At 39.9% G+C, this 26,331-nt stretch overlaps 1 protein-coding gene across 2 annotated transcripts in view; it reads left to right on the top strand.

Moving 5' to 3' along the window:
• anapc1 (anaphase promoting complex subunit 1) overlaps window positions 1–24,527 on the top strand; it is a 64,573-nt gene extending 40,046 nt beyond the window's left edge. The window contains exons 41-53 of one of the 2 annotated variants that reach the window (XM_040139472.1): window positions 365–417; window positions 605–752; window positions 969–1,162; window positions 5,812–5,898; window positions 6,067–6,184; window positions 10,953–11,030; window positions 11,288–11,355; window positions 11,581–11,719; window positions 14,317–14,403; window positions 18,487–18,582; window positions 19,717–19,906; window positions 22,163–22,294; window positions 23,419–24,527. In XM_040139472.1, the coding sequence (XP_039995406.1) occupies window positions 365–417; window positions 605–752; window positions 969–1,162; window positions 5,812–5,898; window positions 6,067–6,184; window positions 10,953–11,030; window positions 11,288–11,355; window positions 11,581–11,719; window positions 14,317–14,403; window positions 18,487–18,582; window positions 19,717–19,906; window positions 22,163–22,294; window positions 23,419–23,567 (1,539 nt within the window). In that variant the 3' untranslated portion in view covers window positions 23,568–24,527. Of the gene's footprint in view, window positions 1–364; window positions 418–604; window positions 753–965; window positions 1,163–5,811; window positions 5,899–6,066; window positions 6,185–10,952; window positions 11,031–11,287; window positions 11,356–11,580; window positions 11,720–14,316; window positions 14,404–18,486; window positions 18,583–19,716; window positions 19,907–22,162; window positions 22,295–23,418 lie in introns of both variants that reach the window. The other variant, XM_040139471.1, reaches the window with a different exon arrangement.
• Window positions 24,528–26,331: the final 1,804 nt, after the last annotated feature.

The raw sequence follows: 26,331 nt of genomic DNA, 5'->3' as shown, positions 1-26,331 counted from the left end.
TCCTGTTAGATTAGTATGTTTATGGCAATAAATACTAGTAACCAGTGCCTTAGCACATTCAGAACACTTGGTCATTGTAATCAGGAACAAAAAACCACACCAGAGGGCTTAAATTGGTTCATAACCCTAAAGAGAACTTACTTGCTTCAGCCCGTCATGACCAGAACTGGTAAAACAATTTTATTGACGTTGACTGGCTATTTCTTAATGCAACCGCTGTCTTTTATATACGGTGTCTTGTACTTCTGCTATCTTTCCAGCAAACGCCACAACAGCAAGTAAGCAAAGTATCAATCAGACTGTTACCCCCGATACCTGGCCACTTACCTCTGTATCTTTTTTTCTACATTTATTTTGTTTTCAGATCATGAGAGGGACTTTTGACCCTTCAGAGGACATTAACATGGAGACAATGGCGTAAGTATTTGAGACAAAAATGGCCATTACATTTTCTCTTTTAAACCTTGAATATTGTAGCTCTTCAGGGGAATTCAACTTAATCCATTATTCCTTTATATCACCACCCTCTGTGATTGTTGTAGTGATGTTCTCCACAATGTCCCACCACCATGACTGATTATGTCATGTTATTTGTTTCTCTCAGCCAAGCCCAAGACTACATTACAGCTGGGGCCTGTATGGCACTGGGCTTACGCTTCGCCGGTTCTGCCAACTCCGATGCCTTCGACTGCCTCTACGAGTTTGCCAGGAGCTTCATGAAGATCATGTCCTTCGCTGGTACAGCTGCTGTTGTAAGTGTTTTTTTTATGTGTGTGTTTAAATTTGTACTTTGATCCATTGTAAGAATGACCTTACAAGATTGTCACAGTTAAAAAAAAGTGCTTTGTTGCCTCACTAACGTATACTTTGAGAAAATGATTTGATGATTTAAAGGTAATGATTTCCTATATTTCCCCTTTGTTCTGTCGTTCCCTGTCTGTCAACATGTGTGCTGGTTCCCCTAGCAGACAGGTTATTACAATCTGCAGACCTGTCTGTCAATGATCCTGCTGGCTATGTCCATGGTGATGTCCGGTACCGGGAACCTCAAGGTCCTGCAGCTCTGTCGCTTCTTCCACAAGCGAACCGGCGGCGAGATGAACTACGGCTTCCACATGGCTCATCACATGGCACTGGGCCTGCTCTTCCTTGGAGGGGGGAGGTGAGACGCAGGCAGTGACGCACGTGCACACACACACACACGCACACACACACACGCACGCACACACACACACACACACACACACACACTTTTCAGGTACTGCTTTATTGACCTTTTTTCACAGCAGCTATTTTAAAGCCACTGTACATTTGGGGTCGAAATGACTAAAGTAATACTGAAAAGATTAGTTAATAAATCAGTTAATCACATGATGCTCATAAGGTAAATATGAGGAGGTAGCATCCTCTATCTGTATATGATAAAGGCACTTGGATGAGGAGCAAACAGTGCAGTATAAAATATATTGCACAATAAATTAGACAGCTGTTATTGCAACAAAAAGGCATAAAATAAAAATGAGAAAAATACAGCATTAAATCAATACAGAGACATGTTAGCATAAAAGTAGTATCCTCTGTCTGCATATAGTAAATAAAATGTGACGGAGGCTACAGCGGTTCTTCATGCCGTTAGATCGGGATTTGATGGCTCTATATCTCTTCCCTGACTGACATGGGGACAAACAGACTGCGACCTGGGTGGGTTGGGTCCTTACTGATGTTACTAACCTTCTTGTGTAGACGGCTAGCATACACTGTGCCCAGGTTTGGGAGCATAGTTTCCACAATCCTCTGTGCCGATTTTACCACCTGGACCAAGTCCTTCAGGTTCTCGGCAGTGCAGCTGGCATACCACAGTGTGGCAAAGTGGCAGAGGATACTCTCTATGGTGCTTCTGTAAAAGTTTACTAGGAGCTGAGAGGGAAGTTTGGCCTGTTTTGAGTTTTCTTTGGAAGAAAAACCTCCGTTGAGCTTTCTTCACCGGGTGGGAGGTGTTAAGGGACCATGAGAGATCTTTCGTTATATGGATTCCCAGGAATTTGATGTTGTTGACACTCTCCACCTCCTCACCATTTATGTGCAGAGGGGGCTGTGTGGTCTCCCTGGATCTCCTAAAGTCCACAATGGTCTCCTTTGTTTTTGTGGTGCTCAGGACCAGTCACGATTTCTACATCTTTGAAATTTCGGGTCAAACAACAGATACTGTCCTCTAGCATCTAAGCTTTTCAATCTGCTACCCACTCTGATTCCACCCCAATTTCATGTCCAGTATTCCTGCGTCAGATGGACAGATGTTTGTTTCAAAGACATACCTCCCCCATGGCAAGCCTCCCTCGCTCCGTAACCTAGCCAAAACAGCACTTTTCCAAATTGTGCTGTAGGCAGACACAGGGCGGAACATTGAGTCTAACTACGCATTTAAGCAATACAGTATGTTTTGTCAACTATACCCAACTGCTCGAGTATTGTTTGCTGTTGTCAGACAGTTTCCCACCTTGAGCATAATGTGTGTATGTAAGGCCAAAATGCAGATATAGCAAACTAATACGATACACTTTAAAGGTATAGAGCACAAAGACCAAAATATGACCACTGTGGCAAGAAACTTGTGAGGCACATATACATGGACAAGAAGAGGTTAGAAAGTGATTGTTTTACAATCACTAGTCACAGTGGGCAAGGCACTCTGCACCAAACTGTCGCTGTTAATCATCTAGTAATCGGAAAGTTCCTGTTTTGATTCCTGGCTCCTCCAGAGAGTGTGTCGAAGTGTCTTCGAGCAAGACACCGAACCCCTAACTGCTCCCGATGTTGCGCCATCAGTGTGTGAATGTGTGTGCGAATGGGTGAATGAGACATACGTTGTGAAGCGCTTTTAGTGGTCGATAGGCTAGAAAAGTGCTACATAAGTGCAGTTCATTTACCACGAGGACAATGAAGTTTATTATGTTTTAGGTGTAGCCTGTCATACTGCACCTGAATGTCTGTAGGACAACAAGACTCAAACTGAACACATACATACCAGAACATACCCATCAGATTTGGGACGTCTATTTCTGGGAAGGACCAGGTATGCCACGTACACAAACAGGGTGTGTGGGTTAGCCACACAAATACACACAAGTGTGTTTTGAGTACTGTTTTGCGCATAATGAATGACGTTTACTCATACACTCTCACGAACACACCCGAACCAGGTTCCTCTAACCACTGACCTGAAACAACAGCTCCCACTCTCATTACATGTTGCAAATGTATCTCCACCTACAGCCACAATCAGACGAGCCGTCTGATTTTATTTAGGTTACGTTTTATTTTAGACCTGCCGACTGAAAGCCCATGCACATGCAGAGCGTCACTGTAGTGTGTTACTGTGAGTGTGTTACCCAGAGGCCTGCAGAGGTTAGAGGTCATGCTGGAGAGCAGGGTCATGCCATGTCTTTGTATATCCTTCATTCTCTCCCTCCGCTCGTCAGTCATTCAGTCCCTCACCCACTTGCATTTTTCTATTCACATTGCCGAACATTTCGTCATCTCTGCATCAGTGTAATTCAGTTTTTCTCATTCATTTTCTCACCCCTGTTTTTCCTCGTTTCCTCTTGCAATCTCTGTTGCATGGCGTCTTTTTTGTTCCTTTCCTCACCCTTCCTTCCTCCCTCTCTCTGTCTGTTCGCTCAGTTAGTTTCTCTTCCCATTTATTCAGTTTTTCTAGCAGGAAACTGAAGTGAAAGTTAAGTTTGTCCACCCAAAGTCACATATTGCATTCACACTGATTGCCAGTACAGCATACTGTGGGACTGTAACAGCCTATACCCAAGGCTGACAGGAGCTTTTCTTCTTTCAAGTTTGCATGTTCTTCTCGTTTTGCTTGGGTTCCCTATGAGTGCTCTGTTTTCCTTCCAAACCAAGTAGGAGCATGTGAGGTATTATGAATATTCCTGCTGTTGCCCTTGGCCGAACACTGGCCTTATACCTTGAGTTGGTCCCTGGATACTGTCCACTGCTCCTAAAATAGGTAGTGTGGATCGAATGTCGAGGGCATATTTCCCCAGAAGGATTAATAAAGTATAACTTCACACAACTTTATGGGAAGTAGAAACAATAGTACAACAGCTTGAAGATGTATTTTTCGCTGCACATACTGGAAGTTTATACATCAGCAGTTGAAAATTCCAAGCCTAGCATAAAAGGAAAGTGACTCAGTAGAACTTGTTGCCAGCAATCCTCCCTTTAATGCCTCCATCGTCCGGTTTCTGTAGCAGCAGTGGACCAAACCCTCAGGGCAGGAAGTTTCTGTCACAAGTGTTACATTTTGTCAGTTTGAGCTTCAGTTGTAAAGTTACAGATTTCACGTAATGGTCAGCGAAAGTATGTGACTGTTTTAAAACACAAAACTGTTGCAGTATGATCAAGGTGACTTATTGAAGCAGTATGAAGTATTTAACCACCAGAGTAGAGCAGTGGTTCCCAGCCTTTTTGACTTTTGACCTCTTAAAATATATCGGTATGAAGAGGTGAAAGTATCAACTATTTCAACAAAAAATAGGGAAAAGTAAGACGAAAATACGTGTATTTTTGTGTAACAGGAATGTATATGTTTCAACACTCCTGTAACCCACTCTTTGGACCTCTAGGGGATCCTGACCCTCAGGCTGGGAACCATTGGAGTAGAGGAATAAAAAGCCTTTCGTGAAATATGCCGATGTTTTTTTTTTTTTTTTCCGCTGTGGTATTGTTTGGTGGTCTTTTTTTGTAAGCATGAACTGACCACTGACCACTGAGAGACCTCTCACTGAACACAGTTTGTTTGCTTTTAATCCACAAGTTTAAAGGTCAGTTTGAAACTGATACTAGAAAATTTCTCTCCTCAGCCTTAAACAGTTTTGAAACAACTGGTGGATACAATTTTCAAGATTTCACTGGCTATTTGATAACAATGGCAGCAGTGTCAGCTTTTTGTTCGATTTGTCACTTTTCCCACCATCAAAATTGTCAGTTTACTATCTCCAATTTTGTCAGTCACCGTTCATTCATTGCCCAATTCTGGTGAAACTTGCCCTCATTTTCCCACAAGTATGCCTGTTTTTCATCATCTTTACTGCCTATGTGTCTGTATTTTAGGTCTTTTGAGCTGTAAACACATGGGAAAAGAATGTAATCTTCAGTGAAGTTGAGGTTTGGAAACCTGCTAAACATGACAGAAGCAGCCATTTAAGTGAAGAGCAACATAATTTACCTCAGTTGACCGCAACCTTTATTGTCCGACCGTACTTTATTATAATGACTCCATTAGTCAAAGTACACACTTGACTGCAAACTATTATGTTTAAGAGGCTCTGTTGTGGCCTGTGATGACGTTAACTCACACCACACACCTGGTTTCACTAACAGAGAACAGAGGGTTTATAAAAAGTGTTAGATTTAGAGCAGTGTGTCTTTCAAAATTTGAATTATTTACTGTGCTTTGTGCTTTGTTTTAAGTGCAAGGCAAGAAAGCATTTCTTGTGATCATCAACACTGTAATTTTGTTATTGTTATTCTACTGTCCCACTTGTTATTTACATACCCATGTGTGTGTGCGTGCTTGTGTGTGCGTGTGCGTGCATGCGTGTGTGTCAGTGCCAGTTGGTCGGCATTTTTTTTTTTGATTAGGACTGTTACAACAAATGGGCAATTTTAGTGCAAACTTTACTGATGCTTGTGGAAAGTGGGGTGAGTTTAATGGTGTGTGTGTGTGTGTGTGAGTGAAGGAAAGAGATTGAGGGAGAGGAACGCATTTACGGTACTTATGATGTTGTCCTATGCTAGGTACACCCTGAGCACCTCCGATTCAGCCATCGCTGCTCTGCTGTGTGCCCTGTACCCACACTTCCCTGCTCACAGTACTGACAACCGGTGAGACTGACACACACTTAGCTTCCATCGTACAGGAGAGTAACATGACTGTTATTGTCTGTATGTACCGTATGTACATAGAATATACCGTATACTGGATCCGTCTGCCCCAGTTATATTCTGCTGTAAATCCAAAGCTGTTTGTTGATGTTGCTCTTGTTGCTGCAGATACCACCTGCAGGCCCTGCGGCACCTGGCCGTGCTGGCTGCCGAGCCACGCCTGCTGGTCCCTGTGGACGTGGACTCCCTGAAGCCCTGCTACGCCCTCTTAGAGGTCACCTACAAGGTAAATTCATCAAGGTTGGTCTGGCTGACAAAGGTAGCCACAAACCTGTGAATGAAGGAAATGCCCCCATTGCTTCATGAGCTCCCCTTGTGTGAGGCGTGCGTCCCAACGCTGCTTTAGTGTAGCGGCTGATTTTGTAGTTTGTCTTTAAATTGATGTCACAAAGTGTGTTTGGAGTAAATAAAAAAAGGTCAGCTGTAAAGCAGCCAGGACTATAATCCAAACTCACAAGCTCTTTCTTTCTAATATTACAGAATGAAACTTTCTGTAGCTTTATGTCCGTAAGAGCAATTTGTAAAAAATTTCTGTTCCATAACTGCACAGTTCCTACCTATCTCTTACACACTTACTTGTAGATCACCACACTTCCTCTTCAAACACATTCACTCACGCGCACGCACACACACACACACACACACACACACACACACACACACACACACACACTAACGCACACACACACACACACACACACTAACGCACAAACACACACACACATACACACACACACACTAACGCACAAACACACACACACATACACACACTAACGCACACATACTATCATGAACTGTAATGTACAATATGTCCTGGTGTCAGTTCATTTAAAAAAAAAAAAAAAAAAAACGCTCCTGCCCACGAAACCACCGTGTTCTGCTTCTCGTCAGCATTACTGCTGTCAGCTGGGCCGCTTCCTCCAGATCACAGTTCAGATGCTGGAGGAGTAGTTTTTGCAAAATGCTCACTCCATTCAGTCAAGGCCAGTTTTCTGCTTTCTCTCAGATAAATAAGGTTCACAGTTTTTTTTTCTTTCCCTGAATTAGTTCAAAAAATATAAAAATCGTAACAAACTAATCTAAGTTCCTAACACTACATTTGTGGCATCTTGCATCGCATTCATATTTATGCTTGACTGTAGTGCATTGTGAGAGCAGCTGTTTTTTATATTTTAGTACCATTTTCTAACCAGCTGAAATATTGTTTATCGTTACTTGTTCATAGGATCCCGTTTTGCTTCTGCTGATGCGGTTGCTAGGCTTTCTGGGGTCTGTAAATACACACAGATATAAATGGGACAAGGGCTAGACATCAACAGTTATAAAGAGAGAAGACGAAAATAACATGGAAAAAAAACGGAATACAAGAAAAATGAGATAATTAATTACGCAATTATTAAACAAGGCCACACTGGTGTGCCCCTAGAAAGAGAGGAAAAGGAACACAGAGTTAAGTGTTTACATTAGACCATATTAAATGAAGTATATTTCTCTTTAGTTTTAGGCTCCTTGGATTAGTAAGTATTTGATGTTTGTTGGTAAAAGGTTCCAGTCTGAGGAATTTGGGTCTGAGGAAACTCTGCAAGGTCTGCATCGAACTATGTCCTTCAAATAATTTGTTTTAGGGTCTGGAAGACATAATTGTCTCAGTCATCCTGGTACAATAGGATACTGTGCATTTAGTGTTTTCTACATAAGCACCATAATCAGTCGATGAAATCAGCTTTTGACAGGCAGCAAGGGTCAATTTGGAATCCATTTTGTCAATGTTAGCGAAATATAACTTCAGAAGGTAGTGAGTAGGATTCTAAACAAATAAATGTACTCTATAGGGATATGCATAAATAATGCGCTCTGAAAGATATGAAAAACATCTGAGTTTCTGCAGTAATATTCATCCCAGCACCCCTGGAAACAAATGACCTGAAGTTAGGGAACATCTTAAAAGTGTATGTAAATGGGCCAAGGCAGCTTTTCAAGTGTCTGTCAGTAGCTTACTCATTTTTTTAATCATAGACTCTTAAAACCGATTTTAGATTCATCTGGACCCGCTCCAGTTATATGCGCAACCTCCAGTGCTTATAGAGAGCCATACTCTGTCTTGTATTTTCTTTTTTTTTTGAAGACGGGTTTCAAATACAATTCACGTTTCATTATCTGATTAATTCAGGTACATGATTGAAATATTGTCACTTTGTTGCCAGCTAAACGTATAAACACATGTATAAGGAATATAAATTGCAGTAGAAAACCATTGAATGCAGAAAAAAACAACTTCTGGTGAAAATCAGATCATAGATACAAACACAGATATTTATGTGACATAAACAGATACAGATAGTAGCTTTTCATTATACCCCTAGAAGTAAGTGGATCCATCTATCTTGTAGGACAGGAAACTGCCTACCTTCAGTTCACTAAAGGGTATAAAAAAATGGTTTTACCAATATAATTATAGGTCACTTTGAGGTTTTGACGTGTCTAGAAGTACGGGTATTTAGAATTTGCACAATCTCAACGAGGTACATAACGCAAAACACGTGTGCCAAGGAAATGTTGACTCTGTAGAAGACAATGCAGAAAATGGTGACTACCACCAGACAAGTCAGATCATGGTGATAAATTGCCGGACATCCAAAATTGATGTAAATCTGAATAAAACCAGATTTATTGTGCAAAACTGCTTTTCAAATCCAAAAAACAACACGTGAAACCAGTCAATAGTTCTGGTTTCTTTTTGCTCAGCCAGTCCTGGATTTTTGAACCACAGTGGTTCAGACATCCGGTGTCGCATGACCTTGCACAAGACTGCTGCGTGTCCATTCATTTAAGCCCCAGTTATGTCATTTGGATCATGTGCGTTCTGTCATGTCAATTTCCATGTGAAGCAGGAAACAGGCATACACTAACAATTTTATTATCTTAACCATCATAATGTTCGACCAGAAAATGAGATGCTTAGATGAGAATAACTGTAGATGTTTTTCTAGTGTTCCAGGTTTACTCAGCTAGAATTTTCTCCGAGTCTATTTGGAGTGCCCCAGCTTTTTCTAACATGTACATTCCACAGCCTCTGTTGCAATACCATAGCTGTGTCTTCACAGATGCAGTAAATAGCTCCTGAATTATAGGAGCAGTCATTTCTCAATCTCCCCTTGTGAGGTTTTGTTGCTGCTCTGTATAGGTGTGGTTGTTTTTAGATATCTCACTTTGTTCTCACTGTGAAATTTTGTATTTGTGAATCCTTCTCTCGGTAAAAAGTAGGCCAGTGTGCATTGCTGTCTGCTAAAGCGCGATGTGTGACCTTTGGGAATGGGAAACATTGAGAAGATCAAAAACGTGCACATCCAGTGGGAGGGTAGGTCATAGAGTTTTATTGAAGCAGGATGACTTGTGACTGAAAATTTGCAAATTTATATCCCAGATCATCTGGAAAAATCTTAGTGAAGTCATTGAACAGCACCTCAGTTTTCTGCAAAAACTAAGGAGCCCACGCTGCATCAGCCAGCAACAGGTTTAAGCTTTGAATATGAGGAAATGAAGTTGGTTAACATCTGTTTGACATCTGGTTGACATCTTTTGAATGTCTGTCTTTCCTGGCAGAGGGATACCTCCTCTGTTGCTCTCCCTGAGGCTTCTTCCATTTTTTTTCCCATTGTAGGCTTCTTATCCTAATCGAGGGTCTAAGGACAGAGGGTGTATGCTGTGCAGATTGTTAAGCCCCCTTATATTGGGCAATATAAATATAATTGACTTGACTTGCCTTGTGAATGCTGGAACTATCAAAATGTTTATAAACCTCTTCAAAAGTCAGGATATGGTTGAAAAAGAGCAACGCACACAGGTGGAGTGTGGCGCTAGTTAAAACACCTGCATCCATTGTTTTCTGTCTGGACCCAGCCTAACTCCTCCTTCTGTCTGTACGATTTTTCTGCTGTAGGTCAGTGCAGGACTTGTGATGCAATTTATTAAAAGCGTCTGTAACCACAGTGGATCTTTCAAAGGTCCCTGGATGGACTCGAACCCGCATCATTGCAGTTCATGGTTGGCGTCTTAACCCCTAGGCCATGGGCCGGCCCTTCACTATGGATTTAAGCCCCCGCTATTTCAGTATTTCCACAGGTGAAGGACGAAGGTCAAGGATGGAGGTTGTTGTCCACAGTGAGGACCAGCTCTGACAGCATTCCTCACTTTAATTTAATTCAAAGTGGAAAGCTCAGATTGACACCACCGTCAATTACTTATCTCGTGACTCTTTGTGTGGCAGGACTGAAAACATTCATGCACATTTTATAGGCTCTGTTCGAGTCCATTTGACTAAAATTCTTTCAGAAACTTTAAATTTAATTATATATTCTAGCATTTACCCTAAATAGAGAGGAAAAGCAAAGTTTTGTGCCTCGGGGTTCAGTTCTTGGCTGTTGCGCATTGTCACGTCTTGGTGATTATATTTTTAAGCACAAAAACCTGTTTCATTGCTACATAAACAATATCCGGCTCTCTATACACTTGAAGATGACTCCTGCTGCTACATACTGTACACCCATGTACTCTCTGTCAAATATTACACCCATAATGCCCCTTAACTCCCTTCACCTGAATACAAATAAGTCTACAGCCCCTCTCCTACTTGGTTAAGCTGATTCAGGAGCAACTCATTTCGTAATAAATTGTCTTAATTAAAAGGGGTTTGTGCTTTTTACTGCTCATATCTGAACGCCGCTAATTATCCACACTCTGATCAGAGGCGAGACTCTCACTATCGCCTGCAGCCTGTGCAGAATTCACGCCTCTAGACTTCTCATTAATTCCAGGAGGCAAGATTATTTCAGCCGCTTTACATGGGCTGCGTGTGGAAATCAGACTTTAAGATCTTGCCGACCGATTTTAAGGCATCCTTTGTTAGGTTTAATAATCTGTGAGAGTGTGAATCTGTGTAAGTATGACCCTTTTGCTCGTGTACGTTGTGATGACATATTTTCCTCTTGTTTCAGGAGACCAAGTGGTACGATGAGACGACAGTAGAACTGATGGCTCCCACCATGCTTCCTGAGCTGCACCACCTCAAACGGGTAAAGCCTGAGAGCAAAACTTTACAGCTTCTGGACTTTGTAGCCCAGTGGTAACTAGATTTTCCAGTGTTGAAATAGCAGCTCCCTCTCTGCTGGGGATGAACCATGTGATGGGTTGAATTTAGTGTATTGATAAATGTACAGAATGTTAACAGTACTGATTCCTCATGCCACCCAACCTATTTGAAGATAAATCAAGCACAACCTGATATCTTAGTGCTTTTATTTTCTAATGTATGTTTATTTATTCATTGCAGGTAAAGGTGAAGGGGCCACGTTACTGGGAACTGTCCGTAGACCTCAGCAAAGAAACGCAGCATCTGAAGTAAGTATAGAGGAAACTGCATCTCTTTGCCTTTTAACCCTTTGCTTCAGTTTCAGTCAGTCAAATTAAACCACTAAATACACAGTGCGTGAAAGTGATGAGGAACCCCCTTCGTCTTTTTGTGCCACAGCTGGTTTATTGGAATACAGGGAGAGACTCATTTGACCTCATGTATGGATTTGGGTTACTGATTTAAAGGAGAATTTCTCTCTATATCTCCCTCAGGTCCATCCTGTCTAGAGATGGGGTGTTGTATGTGAAACTACGGGCCGGCCAGCTGCCCTACAAAGACGACCCTCAGGGCTGGAAGAGCCTGCTGGCCTCCACCGTCAACCATCGCAACTCTGGAGTCCGAGCCTTCAAGGTAAACACGCGGAGATGTCCCAGATACTGTACCCAGTAATGCCAACATCCGTCACTAGAGGTCCATTTAGTTTCAATAGAGCTGAGGGGCTGATCTGGGCAACTTGGCCACCTTTTAGAGAATGTGTTGACCGAACGCATCATATTTCCTCCTTTTTATATTTATAATAATACTAAAGGAATACACTGAGAAAGTCTTGAGGAAAATAAGAGGTAAAAAAAAAAAAAAAGAAAAAAGAAAAGAAAAAAAAGACCAAGTTGTCACAATCCACATGGGAGACTCTCGATGGACCACTACGACCACAAGGCAAGAGTCACTGACCAACAGGGGCACTGGAGCTGGCTGCTCTTGGCTGTTAATCTGCTAGCTTGTTAGTGCTGACTGACCACTGTTGTAATGTTATGTCACAGGCTGGCTGTGGGTTTGAGATTGTTATTTTAAGAGTTTTAATCTTTTTTTTATTTTTATTTTATTTTTTAGGTCTTATATTTACAGTTGCACTGAGGTGTGTCCTCTTCATAATCTGATATGTCTCCAGAAATTCTGAACAGAGCTGCTGAAAGTCAGACTCGAGAATTCAAGGAAGATTCTTGAGGAAAATTAGAACTGTAAGATATTGAAAATGGATTTTCAATCAAATCAAATTTGATTGTTTGCTTAGTTATTCATAAAGAATATAATGTCATGTTTTGGAGGAAGGTAAGCTTGCTACAAGCGTGTTTCTCTAATGATCATTTTTTTTTTTAAACTTTTGCATTGCTCAAATCACAATTTGTCAAAATTTAATAATTTTCATTACTGATGATATTATCTGCCCGTTATTTTCACAATTAATCACATTTTCGAGTCCATGGTGGCGTCATCAAATGTCTTCTTTGTCCAACCAACAGTCCAAAACCTATCTTCAGTTCACAGTGATACACAGTAAAGAAAAGCAGCAAAACCTCACATTTGAACCAACAATTCATTGATTAGCAAAATAGTTGCTCATTCATTTTCTCTCTGTTCTAATCGATTAATCGACGACTCATTGCAGCTCTTCTTAATACAGAAAGAAATGCGGCAGGTTGTTGAACAGCTGTACCTTGTTTTTTTTCTCTTTGATGTAGAAAGTTGTACTAATTTCCCAAGGACAGTTGTATTATCTTGCATTAATTCACCATTTACATTCTTCTATAATACAAGTAGACAAACAAGCAAGGCTGCCGAAAACTAGCCCACTGACCTCTGTCCCACTGAACCTTGCCTTGCAGGTTGTCGCGGTCTGTCGGGAGTCTCCCATGTGGAGAGTGACGTCTTGGTCTCAGTTACACAAAGATTACAAGAACAGCAGTTTTTTGCTCCAATTTACCTTTTTGTTTTTACAATTACCTCAGTATATTCCTGAAGTCATGCTGCAGAGGATAAGTTTTCAGTCAAGTTGTGCAGACACATCCTCACATCATCGATTTGCACCACTTTGGACAAACTCTTGTCTGTTTGCATCTGTTTACATCTTGCCATTTAGTAAGTATGTAAACAAACTCTCAGCAAGATTTGCTTAGTGTTTAATCTGCACACATCTTAAGGAAGCCTGAGGAAAGTTGGCCGTGGCTCTCAGTAGCTAATCAGTCTGTTGCTCAGCAGATGCAGGTTTTGTAGATTTTCAATGTTCATTCAGTCAGTTACTCAGTGCTGAGGTTTTGTGGTAAACCCAGCTTCCTAAAATCTGCTCCAAGTACCTCTGTTAGTGATTTCCCTCATCTCTCCAATGCCTTCTATCAATCGCCGAGAAGAGGTGAGGTGTTGTTTCTTTAGTCAAAGGTGAGCCTAGTGGGGATATGTAATTTGTGATCATCTATATTTGTGTGATTGAGCCTCAGCCAGGGCTTCGTTACTCACAGTCTTTTTTTGGGTCTTTTTCTACAATGGGTTTCACACTGTGTGATTGTTAAATAGCCAGAACTTGACATTTACTGCGAACGCTTTGGATGACTGAAACATTTTCTGCAGTCAAACTCCATTGCACTCTGCAGGAAATGTCCTGATATGTTTTCAAACTAGACCCAAAATTGCAATGTCTATCACTTACAGTGGACTTTTCCTTGAATAACCGAGCTTGAAAACAGAGCAACACATTTTAAGAAATGAGTCTGCACCAACAACAGACTACAAATAGAAGTGAGTGGAATAGAATTGGCCTCCTCCCCTGTGGCTGGTTGTGTCCAGTCTTGGCAGGTTGTCACTACAGGTGCAGCAGGCAGCTGTGTTGTTGACAGACTATTATTGGTTTCCTGATGGCCTTAGTGTATGCTGTCAATACACCTGCAGGTCCACAAAACACACATTATTTATTCCACTCGTCCTCACTGTCCTTGCCCCCCTTCATTTTTTTCTTCTTGTGCATTCATCTTTCCTTCCTTTCTTCGTTCTCTCGATCACATCTCCATATACCCTAATCTCCCATTCATCCTCCTGGCTTTGTATTGTCCAAAGAATCCTTTTCTTCTTATGTTCCTCTTACTCTTCCTTGACTGGCTTTTGTGTCTGTCCCTGTTTCTTTATACTTCCTTTATGTGTTGGGTAATCTATATAACTTCCTCATGTGTTTTCTGCAGCCCGAAGCCATCTCTATGTTCACCTCTGAGCCCGCCTTGGTCTCTTTTGCCGAGTTCTTCTGTAAAACCTCTGAAGGAATGAAACACGTGAGTTTTAACACACAACAATAGATGTGGGCTCCTTGATTCCATGTCCTTGCAGCCATTTTACTGTCCTGAGAGACTTCATGGCCGGTTTGACTGGTCAAACATCTGTTATCAGTTCCAACAATCTAAAGCAATATATTATACTGTTGTTTTCACCAGCCCATCTTAAAAAATAGTTACGTTAATTTATAATTCATTTAGGCTAATAAAGCTTGAGAATACACTGTGGCCGATTTAGTTAATCTAGTTCAACGTGCAGATTTTTTTTTCCTCCTGTTTACAATTGATTGGTTGAAGAGTAGGTATCATTTCAGATGCCTGAGATTTTTTTGGTCGACTGCAATTAAAATTTGACAGTAATCTCTTTGTGAATTCAGGTATTACGTTGTTTTATTTTTATATTTGCACATGGAGCAATATGTGTTTCAGAGTTAGCATTGTTTAGAATGAGGAATGATGGAAATATCCAATTACACCTACAGTTTAGAAAATACAACGCATTGTTAAAGATTAAACCAGTTGTCCACAACCTTTTATCCTTGTGACTAAAAAATAGATTAGTTGAAACTATCTCCACCTTGAGCAGCTACAACAGTAAAATGCTGCTGACACATTGATGACTAACTATTAACAATCTAATAATGTCAGATAGAATAAGTATCAGTCACAGCAGAGCAAGGGCTTTTATTCTGATACTTTAAGTACATTTTGCTGATAGTTCTTTTCGACTTTTACTTACCTGAGGCCACTTTCCCATTCAAGTCTCAGACTTTTAGACCTCAAAGTAAGAAGAAAACTTCACGCAGGACTCTTACTTGTAATAGAGAATTTTTACACTGCTGTATTTGTACTTTAACTTGTCATTCATTGTACAGTCTCAGTGAAAGGTGGCGTCTAATAACAACACACCAGTCTCATGCTATCACATCTCCACTCTCCTCCCTGGTGTCATAGACAGACTCAAATTAAGAGAGAACTGCTCTGTTTGGCAGTGAATTAAAAATAACAAATGACAACCTGTGACCGTGATAAAATTTTGGAACAACTAATCTCTACGTAAGAACTAGTGTGTGTGGTGCAAACTGTTTTAATTTAGAGACGAGTAAATTGCCACTTTGTAAACACTTATGTTATAACTAAGCAAAAGCATGGGTTTTTTAGAATTTTATTATGGACAGGAAACCCCTGGGGAGTTTGTTGATTTTCTCAGCAAGTCTGAGAGCATATGGTTATTTTACTATGTAGATACCATGTATTTAATAGGCTGACTCACACATTTATTGCTCTATACAGTTGGCTTCTGCAGTGGAAACGAAACTGTTCTCCCCCTTTTTAAAATAACATTAACAGACCAGGATGGAGTCAAGCTTTTAGTTCCTGGAGGTGATCAGACCTTAATCACGGAAGGTCATGAAAGGATAATTTTATGCTTTTCCAGAGCCACATTGGAAATTGAGCACTGTTTCACAATTTGAGCAACATTAATTTTCTGTTCGTGTGTGGTCGGCCTGGCTATCACTGCAGAAACTCTCCGCTCTGTTGAAACTCAGCCCCAAACAAGTTCCTCCCAGCCGGCAGGGAAAATGCTCAGACATGTTTGTTGTATTTATCAAAACCAGAATAAACATATTTACATACACCTTGCATTCCTGTTAATATTGTATATCCTGATTCAAGTCTTCTTAAGGATAGACTGTTTATAAGCACCTTCGTATCTAGTCACAAATATGTTTAATATTTTGAATATTAAATGTGAACAACACTTGTTTAGAAACAAACTTTGAAACTGCCAGAGCAAATAATAAACGCCAGGATAAGTTTGAATGCCAACATGTGTCCTGGATAAAATCTTTGTATACCAGAGCTAGAATATTCCAGCATCTAATAGTCAGGGAAAATACATGTTCCCATTTCAGTAAATGGTAATGTTGTTAACATGTATCAGCTCTTTTAAAACGATTTTGCTTTGCTTCCTTTTAATAGCATTAGAGCATCAGTTTGCATGAAGACATACAACACTTAAAATGTGTGTAACAAACATTATCAATGTCAGATCTTGCACTTCAAAGTCAAACTAATTCCACAAACAACCAGGTCTGCCTTCAGTAGAGATGAATTAGAAGTAAAATCAAATATAAATTGTTGGCCAGACTTTCTGTCTTTGTTTTTGTATGTTTACATTCAGTAATAGTTTGTAGATAAGTTAAATGAAACACCTTGAAATGTGACTATATTAGGAAGAAGCAAAAACAAAACAGTTTCCAGGGTTCAGCAATGTCTGTGCTCTTGATCGAAATTGTGGAAATATTTTGAGAAGGGCTTTCAACCATGACTTTGACTCAAAATGCCAACACGACTAAGAGTCTACAGCCATGCTAGAGGATCTGTGAGGCCGTACTTGAGCCAAGTGTCAGCAGCAGGATGCTAACATGCTAATGTTTAGGAGTCATACTGTTTTCCGTTCTCATCATCTTAGTTTAGCGTTTGAACTAACATTCGCCAAATGGCACAAAGTACAGCTGATGGGAATATCATTATTTTTTGCAGTTATTCAGTCATAAACCAAAGTATTGCAAGAATGAACAAGGCTTAATGAAAAGTTCGGTGGTCACCATAGTCATTAGGATTAATCTCTCAGGAACCATGAATGTCTTTACAAAATTTAATGTCTGCACCAAAGTGGTAGGCTCAACAAGAGGCCATCTTTGCCATCCATAGAGCCATGCCACTTGAGTGGCTAAAAGCAGGTTTGCAAACAAGATTCATGGGGGGGGGAAAAGCCTTAACTGCAGCACACTAAGAGCAGGCTCTCCAGGTGTCTTTGCTGCAACAAGGCAGATTTTCTCAGCTTTAAACGCAAAGCAACTTTAGATGTGAAGCACATGTCATACACAAGGTAATTTTCAGAGTTGTAACCGATTTTATAGATTGCCACGACCAATGCTTCATCTGCCTGTTAATCACTTGACTCCTTTTATCTGTGTAAAGAGGCTGCTTCATCACAGCTGCAGGTTGATTGGTTGGGTCACTGGTTGCAGCTTGCATAGTGAAATGGAAGAAAATTCGCCATTCTGTAGCGTAACCTTTGTAATTGAATTTAACGACAACAGGATGAGATTCCTTTGCCGTTTATCTGTTATTATCAGTCCAGTCACACCAGCTCTGCCTCTCCTTGTTTATTGAATGTAAAAACATTCTTTGTATTTACATTTTGGACATTGTGTTGCCTGGCAGGTAATTGCAAGATTTGTTGCTGTCTGGTTTTATTAATGTAGCGTGAAATAGCTCCATGTCTAGACCCGAATGTACAGGCTGCATCCTTCCCGACCCCTTATTTCTCCTAGTTTTTAAAGGCTTGTGAAAACGAATCGATGGCCTTGAAACCATTTGATTTGGTTTGTACAACTTCTAAATTTATAAAGCGCTTAGTGCTTTGTGTTCTGAGGAAAAACCTGTGATCGCTGTTTTTAATTAACTCACTTACATGAACTCAGATTTTGTGACTCAAAAAGAGAAGGAGTAACAAACAAGGCCCTATACAATGTATAGGTTTGATGATTTCCCTGTTTGACCCCATTCCATGGCTTCAGTTTCGTTGACGTGACCTTCCAAGTCATTTGAAAGTCTTTAATCTTGTGTAAAGGACCTCTGTTAAAAAAACACAAACTTAAATGCACTTGCTGGTATACAGGGAGTGTTTAATGCTAAAAGCAAAATGTTTCCAGTTTCACCATCATCAATACCACATGTTCATGCAGAATATGCAACTGAGCGTAATTGGGAACTTCAAAAACTGTAACCCACCAAGACACACAGAGAAAAAAAGGATCATTTTGAAATAAATAGCTGAAATAACCAAATACTGTAGCTGCTTAATAAACCTAAATGAGCTTGGATCAAAGGGGAGAGCATTTGAGTTTTTAGTGTCATGGATATATCTACATATTGTAGAGATTTCTGTTATTTTAGAGAGAATTTATGTAATGTATGCACCAACCTGTTTGTGTTTTTATTCAGTTAACAAACACACGCACACAAACGCACACACAAATACTCAGGCAATCTGTGTTGTGTTTTTTGCAGCGGGAGGATACTCTGGTGTTGTTCTCGGCCATGCTTTATGAATGTGTGACGCAGGAGTGTCCGGAGATGCTGCCCACATACATCGCTATTGAGCAGGTTTAAAAAAAACCACACACACACACACACACACACACACACACACACACACACACACACACACACACACACACACACACACACACACACACACACACACACACACACACACACACACACACACACACACACACACACACACTCATTGACATAATGCATTCCCTAGCCCCTAACCTAAACCTAAATCTAACCTGAACCCTAAAACCAAATCTTAACTCTTGAATAGCCCTTTTAAAGAGTGAGGGACCAGCCAAAATGTCCTCGCTCTCAAGGCCAAAAAGTCAAACCGGTCAGTACAAAGCCAGAAGGACAACTGTACACACACACAGACACACACATGCTGTGTGATAACAGTGTTGAATAGTCCACCTGACTCTTGCTTGTCACTGTTTTATTTGTAGTGCAATTACATTATCAAGCAATGATAAGGCCAATGTTCCAATGAATAAATAAGTAAACGCAGTGAAATGAAATTTTCACCCGTAAAGATTAGTCTCCAGTTCTTTTTGGGTCTCTACGTTGGTTTTCATTCTGTAGTGAAAAGGACTGAATCCAACGGCAACCTGTAAATTTGGAAATAAATTGAAATACGTATAATGCTTTGTTCTGGTGCTGTGGTGTTTCAATTACAGCTGCAATGATTAGTCGATTAATCAGTTCAATGGAAAATTAATCCGCAGCTATTTTGATAAAAGAATAATTGTTTTAGTCATTTTTTTAAAGCAAACATGGAAAATATTTGCTGCTTCAAGCGTCTCAAATGTGAGGATTTGATTCCTTTCTTTGTTATACATGATGGTAAACTTAATATCTTGACTGACTTTTCTATGAGTGAAATAAAGGTATCACATGACTAACACACTCAACAACATAACGAACCACAAAAATGAAGGTAATAAACTAAGTAATAAAGAATCGGGGGAAAAAACAAACAATAATTGTCCACTGGCAAAAATCCCAGATTTGAATCACCACCAAAATCTAAACATGTTTTTCTTTGGCTATGGCCAGTCTGACAATCAGATATAATGGAAATCTGTTTATGGGGTTGTGAAATATCTGGTGACTGATACAGATTGAAATCTAAAGTCAATGGCAGAGACGTTAACCCACGTCTTCACTGGTGTCTCTCAGGCGGTAGGTGCCCTGCGTCGGGGTGACCTGATGCAGACCTTCCCCCTCTGGCAGCTGCGTCTGGTGGTGGAGCTGTGGGACAGCAGGGTGCTGCGGGGTGCCACTAATCGCCATGACGTCCTGCTCACCTCCGAGTTTCTGCCCGTCATGAAGAACACAGTGGATGTGGCACTGGACAGCTGGCTCAAAGGTGAGGAGAGGCGAGACGGACGATGGACGGATGGATGAAGGAGTGTGTTTGGACAGATGGATTGTGCTGAAATAACTTAAATGATAATCTAGCAGTAGTTTGAGTCATTTATCAAGTAAAAATATCAAATGCTCCGTCTATGGCTGCACAAATGTGGACACAGTCTTTGAGTAAGCACAGATGTTTATAAAAGTTAAGAGATTTCAATTTAAAAATCTTGAAAGTAGAGAGGCTACGAAAAAAGGCGAAAAGCAATTTGTTGTCATCACCTTGTGCTTTGGGAAATTGCGATGGGCGTTAGTCACAACTTTCACACATTCTATAGATCAAATGATTGACCGATTTATTTTTTGAGGCCTTAAATTGAACAAAAGAGGATGCAGTTAAGTCAGGGGTCAAGCCTACGAAGTAATGAGTCTGATTCCTGCAAATGCAGTTAAAAATAACATTCAAAATAACAGTTAAAAATGTGGACTGTCCCAGTTTTTTTTTTTCTTGCTGTAAAGAGAGAGCATTTCTTAAAACAAAAATGAAATCTAATTTGGGTTTCACACAAGAAGTAACTATTGGCTCTGTCGAGCAGCAGTGTCACTGCTTGAAAATTTCACAGGTTGGATGTGTTTCAACATGTTTTCCTGTACTGGGTGTAGCACACCAATGTCATACCAATGAAGTTAAACAGGCTGTGAAGACACTCAATTAAAAAAAAAAAAAAAAACCCAAAACACAAAAAAACACATTCCGTCACTCGTACATGCACATGCACACATTTACAGTGATAAACGCACAGCGAGAGGCGTGGGAAACAGGTGAAGTAGCTGGACGAGACCGTGATAATCTAATCAGTTCAAGCGTGCCTTCACTTTCATGTTTCATGAATCCTCTTGACTCTGGCGGATGTTTCGAAGGAGAACCGAACTACGTTGACCTCAAGCATCAGGAATGTTCCTGTTCTCTGGAACTCACCCATGAATGAAATATGTGTCTAGATCTGTCCTTGTTATTTTTTCTTATTTATCACAGAATTTTACAAATGGTCAACGTGACAGAAATGCAGCACACATCTGTTGTATCAGCTGGTTCTGAGACCTTGTTCTAAATTGCTCATTTCAGCATGATGAATGTCACCTGTTCATGAGGAGGTTCACGAGGAGGTTCATCATTAGTGTAATCGACGACCCTGAAATTGCCATTTAAGGCTGGCTGTTCTGCTCCGTTTGTGGGCAAGTTTCATTCACTAAAATGTTGCCAAAAGGGGAAAAAAGGAGACTTCCCCGACGCTGAGCTTCAAGTCCTTAAGCCAGAGACAGATGTAGCAGTGTCAGTAGTGGTATTAAAAGCCCTGAAATAATTAGCACAATATGTAAAAAAAAAATATGCCAATAAAAATCATGTAATCTAAGAAAAACCTCTCAGTAAATTGTTTAACTGCAAAGATTAGTCGATTAATTCATCAGTTGATTGACAGAAACTGAATCGACAACTATTTTGACAACTGAACAATCATTTGAGTCTTTCCTAAGCAAAAATGTGAAATATTTTCTGTATCCTGCTCCTCAAATTTGAGGATTTGATGCTTTTCTTTGTCACACATAATAATAAACTCAATGTCTTTGATAACACAAGACATTTGAAGACATCACCCTGGTCGGTGGGAAATTATAACGGGCATTTATTGCTATTTACTTTCATTTTATGGACAAAACAATAATTGGAACTATCAAGTTAGTTGCAGTCCCAGTAAGTTTTGTCAAACCATGATGATGGTAATATGGTGAACGAAATATTAATTTTACATTGAGATTACTTTTGTTATGTATTTTATTTTAGTTAATTTCAGTTTCATATTTAAACTCTAAATTCATTCAGATTAAGGTGTTAACAAGTGTTTTGAACTCTGTGGAGGCAGATTGTCTGACTTGTACGACGGCTCTGGGCCACTTGTCAATTTTGTTCGATCGTATAGAAAACTCTAATTTCATACAATTTAAGAACAAATCTGTTTCTAGCACGAGCCCCTCAAATCATCAAACATGTCAACACTATCCTGTATGCTTTCATTTATCTTATGTTAAATCAGAAACGATGTTTGTTTCTTGAATTTTGTGTTAAATTTGTCTTGCATACAGAACATTTGGCTTGAATTTTTCGCCGGGTAAAAGTAATTTTAATGACAGCTGTAGGTAAAGTTGATATACAAAACACCCGACTGTAAATGAAAATACCTGTATTCCCTGTGTGCGTTTCCTCCTCTAGAAAACAGCTCAGTGTTGAAGTCCTACATGAGAGGCGAAGCCCTCCCCAAGGAGTCCCAGTCCATCACATTGGCCTGCTTCTTGGTGTACCGCTCCATCCCCTGCCTCAGGAACACACAAACGCAGCTGGAGGGTAAGACAAACACATGATCACACTGAAGTGGATAGCTTCACCTGTGTACACCTATATTTGCATGTAAACAAAAGGACGCTGTTCTCAGCGTCAGGAGTTTAATTCCATCACGCAGTTTTAAAAACACACTACTTTAGACTCGCTCCGTGGTGGAAAGTAACTAAGTACATTTACATAAGTACTGTACTTGAGTGCAATCCTGAGGTACTTTACTCGAGTATATCCGTTCTCTGCTACTTGACAGTTCTTCTTCAATACATTTCAGATAGAAATATTGCACTTTTTGCAGAACATTTATCTGACAGATGTAGTTACAAGTTTCTTTTTGATTAAGAGGTTACAAACTGTAAAAAAACAAAAAAAACAAAAAAAAACAACGCATGATGAGTTTGTAAAATCTGATGCATCGCTAAAGATTAAACCAGTGTTTCCCAGCCTTTTTTGGCTTGTTACCCAATACAAAAAAGCGGTGTCTACTAGAGGCCCTTGGCCTCAGGTTTCAGATGTCTATGAGTTGTTAGCAGTTCTAACAGAGTGATATTTCTACTCAGATGGTTTCATTCAAATAATTCTTCAAGGCCCAAAAGGGTAAAATTCTCTTAATATTTCACAAAAAAGCAAAGATGAGATAAAAGTCCCCAGAAATTAACTTTGTTTTTTTCTTCTTTCCATCCTTCAATAATCATCTCACGACCCTTCAGATTTATCTTCTGATTGTTTGGAGGGGCCTGAACCCTAGGTGGGGAATCGCTGGACTAAACTACCTGTTTACATGTTGTTTGTTTAATTAGTATTAACAATCTAATAATGTCACATATAATAATAATATATCAGTTTCTGCTGATTATACCTTTGTACTCTTACTGTAGAAGGATTTTGGATACAGGACTTTATTTGTAATGGAGTTTTTTACATTATTGTATATGTACTCTTACTGAACTAAAGTATTTGGGTGCTTCTGCCAACAAAGAACTTACTTTCATCAAATTATATAATTGAGTCTGCTCTAGCCAAATCCGTTCCCAACATCATGTTCATATGGAAAAACTGCATACCATCGTAGGAAATTACTCTTGTGACAGTGATGCTGAACTCGTCTGAAACTCTGTCCTCTCTCCCTGCAGGCTGCAGCTCACTCGGGGATTTATTGTCACGTAGCAGCCAGTTGGGCATCCCTCTCAGAGACCTGCTAAGGCTGGTACCCATCCTGCTGGACTCTGCATCCAGACCTCAGACACTGCCAGGCTTCACTCTGCAAGCATTTTCATCCTGATGCTCAGAACGACTCAGCTGGCCAGTAACCTCTCAGAGATGCAGTTCATAGCCTTAACGTTCCCGTTGCGAGCACAGGTAGGACAGATAGCTGATTTCTACCTGTAACACCTGTGGGCGTGTGCAGCAAGTGAGACAAAATGTGACCATAAGACGTCTTGCATCCCTGTGTTGTGGCTGCCCTGCCTCTGAGAAGAACAGTTTGAAAAATGCAGACTTTGTTTCCTTCTCTGCCACTAGAAAATGGAATAACTAATATTAGAGTTTTGTAATATAATATTTCTATTTAGTTTTTTTTTTTTTTTAATATAAAGAATGTTTAGGCTCCAGTAATGATGCAGTGTCGAGCCATTTTTGTCGTGCAACAAAACCAGGAGGCGGACTTTTTCGATGCGTACCATTTGCTCAAAAGTCCAGCAGCAGGCAACTTTTCCTCCCTGCCAAACAAGGACAGAAACAACTGGTCAATACAAAATGAAAAGTCGTACCAGTGACCATGCTGCCTTTGAGGACTCTCCTTAGTTCAGGCTGGTGTGCTGTGACGACAGGAAAACTGAGGCGAGACAATAAAATGGAAGAGTACCTGTACAGTTCATGAATACTGTGTTTTATTCTGTGTCTTAACATTTCCCCATGAGGCAGAAAATCTGAAGGACATCTTTTTGAAAAACACTCGTGCTTTTTCCTGGGTGTTATTTTATGTTTGACAAGACCAGCTGAGGTTTTGCTGCTCATTAAACCTCTAAGAGCGCTCTGTTTTTTTGGTTTTGCTGTGTTCCTTCATTGGCTGAACCCTAATCAGCCTCCATACAACATTGTCCATCATGTATTTGTTAAAACAGATCTTACTGTTGTGGTGCCAGCACTGCATCCCTGTGGTCAAGATGAAGGTCTTTTGAAGTGAGTCGAAGATCAAAACGGGCTGTGGGTTTGCTTCGGGTGCTTCCCCACATGAAAGGAATCCCCCTAATCTTCCAGTGGTGTTTTTGTAATTAAGCAATGTCCTCCACAGATAAGACTGAATTTACTCAACTTTTGCACTTAGTGGGAAAAAGTTGGCTGTTTTTGGCTCTTAAACTAGATGAGTTGAATAAATCAAACGATGCCTTTAAATTGCTTTGTGATTCCGTATAACAAATCTGGCGCACTGATCATGTCCTATGGCCTCTGATCAAGCTGTTTGATTGTATTTAGGCTTATTATAAACAGATATAACAAAGAAAAGAATCCGTAAAAAAAATTAAATTAAATTAAATTAATTGGAAAAAATTAGAATAACAAAAATATTTGATGAAGACTTCTAACAATATTTTACCCCACGAAAGAATTAAATAGACTTTATGTCCTCATGGAAACCAAGGACTGAACTGGAAACAGAATCGAAATATTTGAGACTGATGTAGTCCAAAATTCAACAGCCCATATTTTCACAAGTTTTTTTCTCTCATACTGTAAAATAACGGCCCCATTGGGGCCACCATTTCTTGCTTGAAAGTGATAGAGCTCAGTTAAAAGACACAAAAAAACAAACGTTAATGATAAAGGTACTCAGAAATCCTCACTACCAGCTGAGTCTCTGATGTGTGGGAAGAGAAGATTACCAAATAATATTCTGAGTGGTCAAACTAAACTTAAAAAAAATCCAAGAAATACAGTCAGTAGCAGTTAACACCAACACACAGCTAGTGATCACAAAAATAGCTACAGTTGCTAATGAAATCAGATATTTTTCACAGTGTCAGGGTGTTTTCTTGAAAACATTCTCAAAGTTCTGTAATGCTGTTGGATTTTCTCATAAAGGCTGCACTTGTATGTTGTGTTAAGCCAGCAACTTTGAAAACTAGGACTGTGGGACTTTCCTAACAGTGCATGAATGCAGTATAAATGCCTAAATATATCTGATGGTGGAAATCCCAGATCGTCACCAAAATCTAATCGACCATTTCTTGGGTCTATGCTGAATTTTTCCCACAAGATTTCTAGACCGTGGCGCAAAGAGTAAGTTTACGCTTCAGGAGTCAATAGATCAAGTTTCCACTTATAATTAAATAAATAACTAAAATTAATCATTGGGTGTCAATGATTCATGATACAATCAACAAAAAAGACCAATGACCAATGAAGGCGCAAAAAAAGAAAAACACAAGAAATTGTGATATAGTTTGACATAGGCCTAGTTCTTATATTGGCTGCTCTGTAACGCAAGTGTCCGTAAAGAAGAAAAAGAATTCTTAAACTCATCAATAAACCAAGTCAACGAGGGTTTCTGGTTTTTCCATTTACATGAATAGATGTGATATTTACCCATAATTTTATGTTAACAATATCAGATTATCTCTATAAACTAGAGTTTGGTGTAAGTCAAATGGTGGGATATTTTTTCATTTTGAGCCTTAATTAAATTAAACTATTTAATGTACTTTGGCCCACTTGCAGCAGTGACACTCTGAATATGGAGGCAATTAAGGTCAGTAATTGTAATTGAAAACCCTAGGTGCCCAATATCCCCAAATTGTGTTTAAAATTGTACTCCTTCTCAGAGTCATAACTCAGTCAAATCAGAACACAGAGGTAACCATTGGTTTCTAGATAAGATAATTAACTAGCGATGGTTATCAATTTTCTTCACTTACCAATGTTCTGGAGGTATCTCTAGAATCCCCAAAGACTCTTGTAACCATCTGAATGAAAAAATATTCTGTCCACTGAATAATAAACCAGACTCACCAGACGCCCCTGTTTCTGAATCAAAGCAAAGATGGCAG

This window comes from Xiphias gladius, chromosome 11 (assembly GCF_016859285.1).
Source record: "Xiphias gladius isolate SHS-SW01 ecotype Sanya breed wild chromosome 11, ASM1685928v1, whole genome shotgun sequence".
Classification (NCBI taxonomy): domain Eukaryota; kingdom Metazoa; phylum Chordata; class Actinopteri; order Istiophoriformes; family Xiphiidae; genus Xiphias; species Xiphias gladius.
The sequence above is the reverse complement of the archived record's forward strand: the minus strand, read 5'-3'. Positions and strand labels throughout refer to the sequence as shown.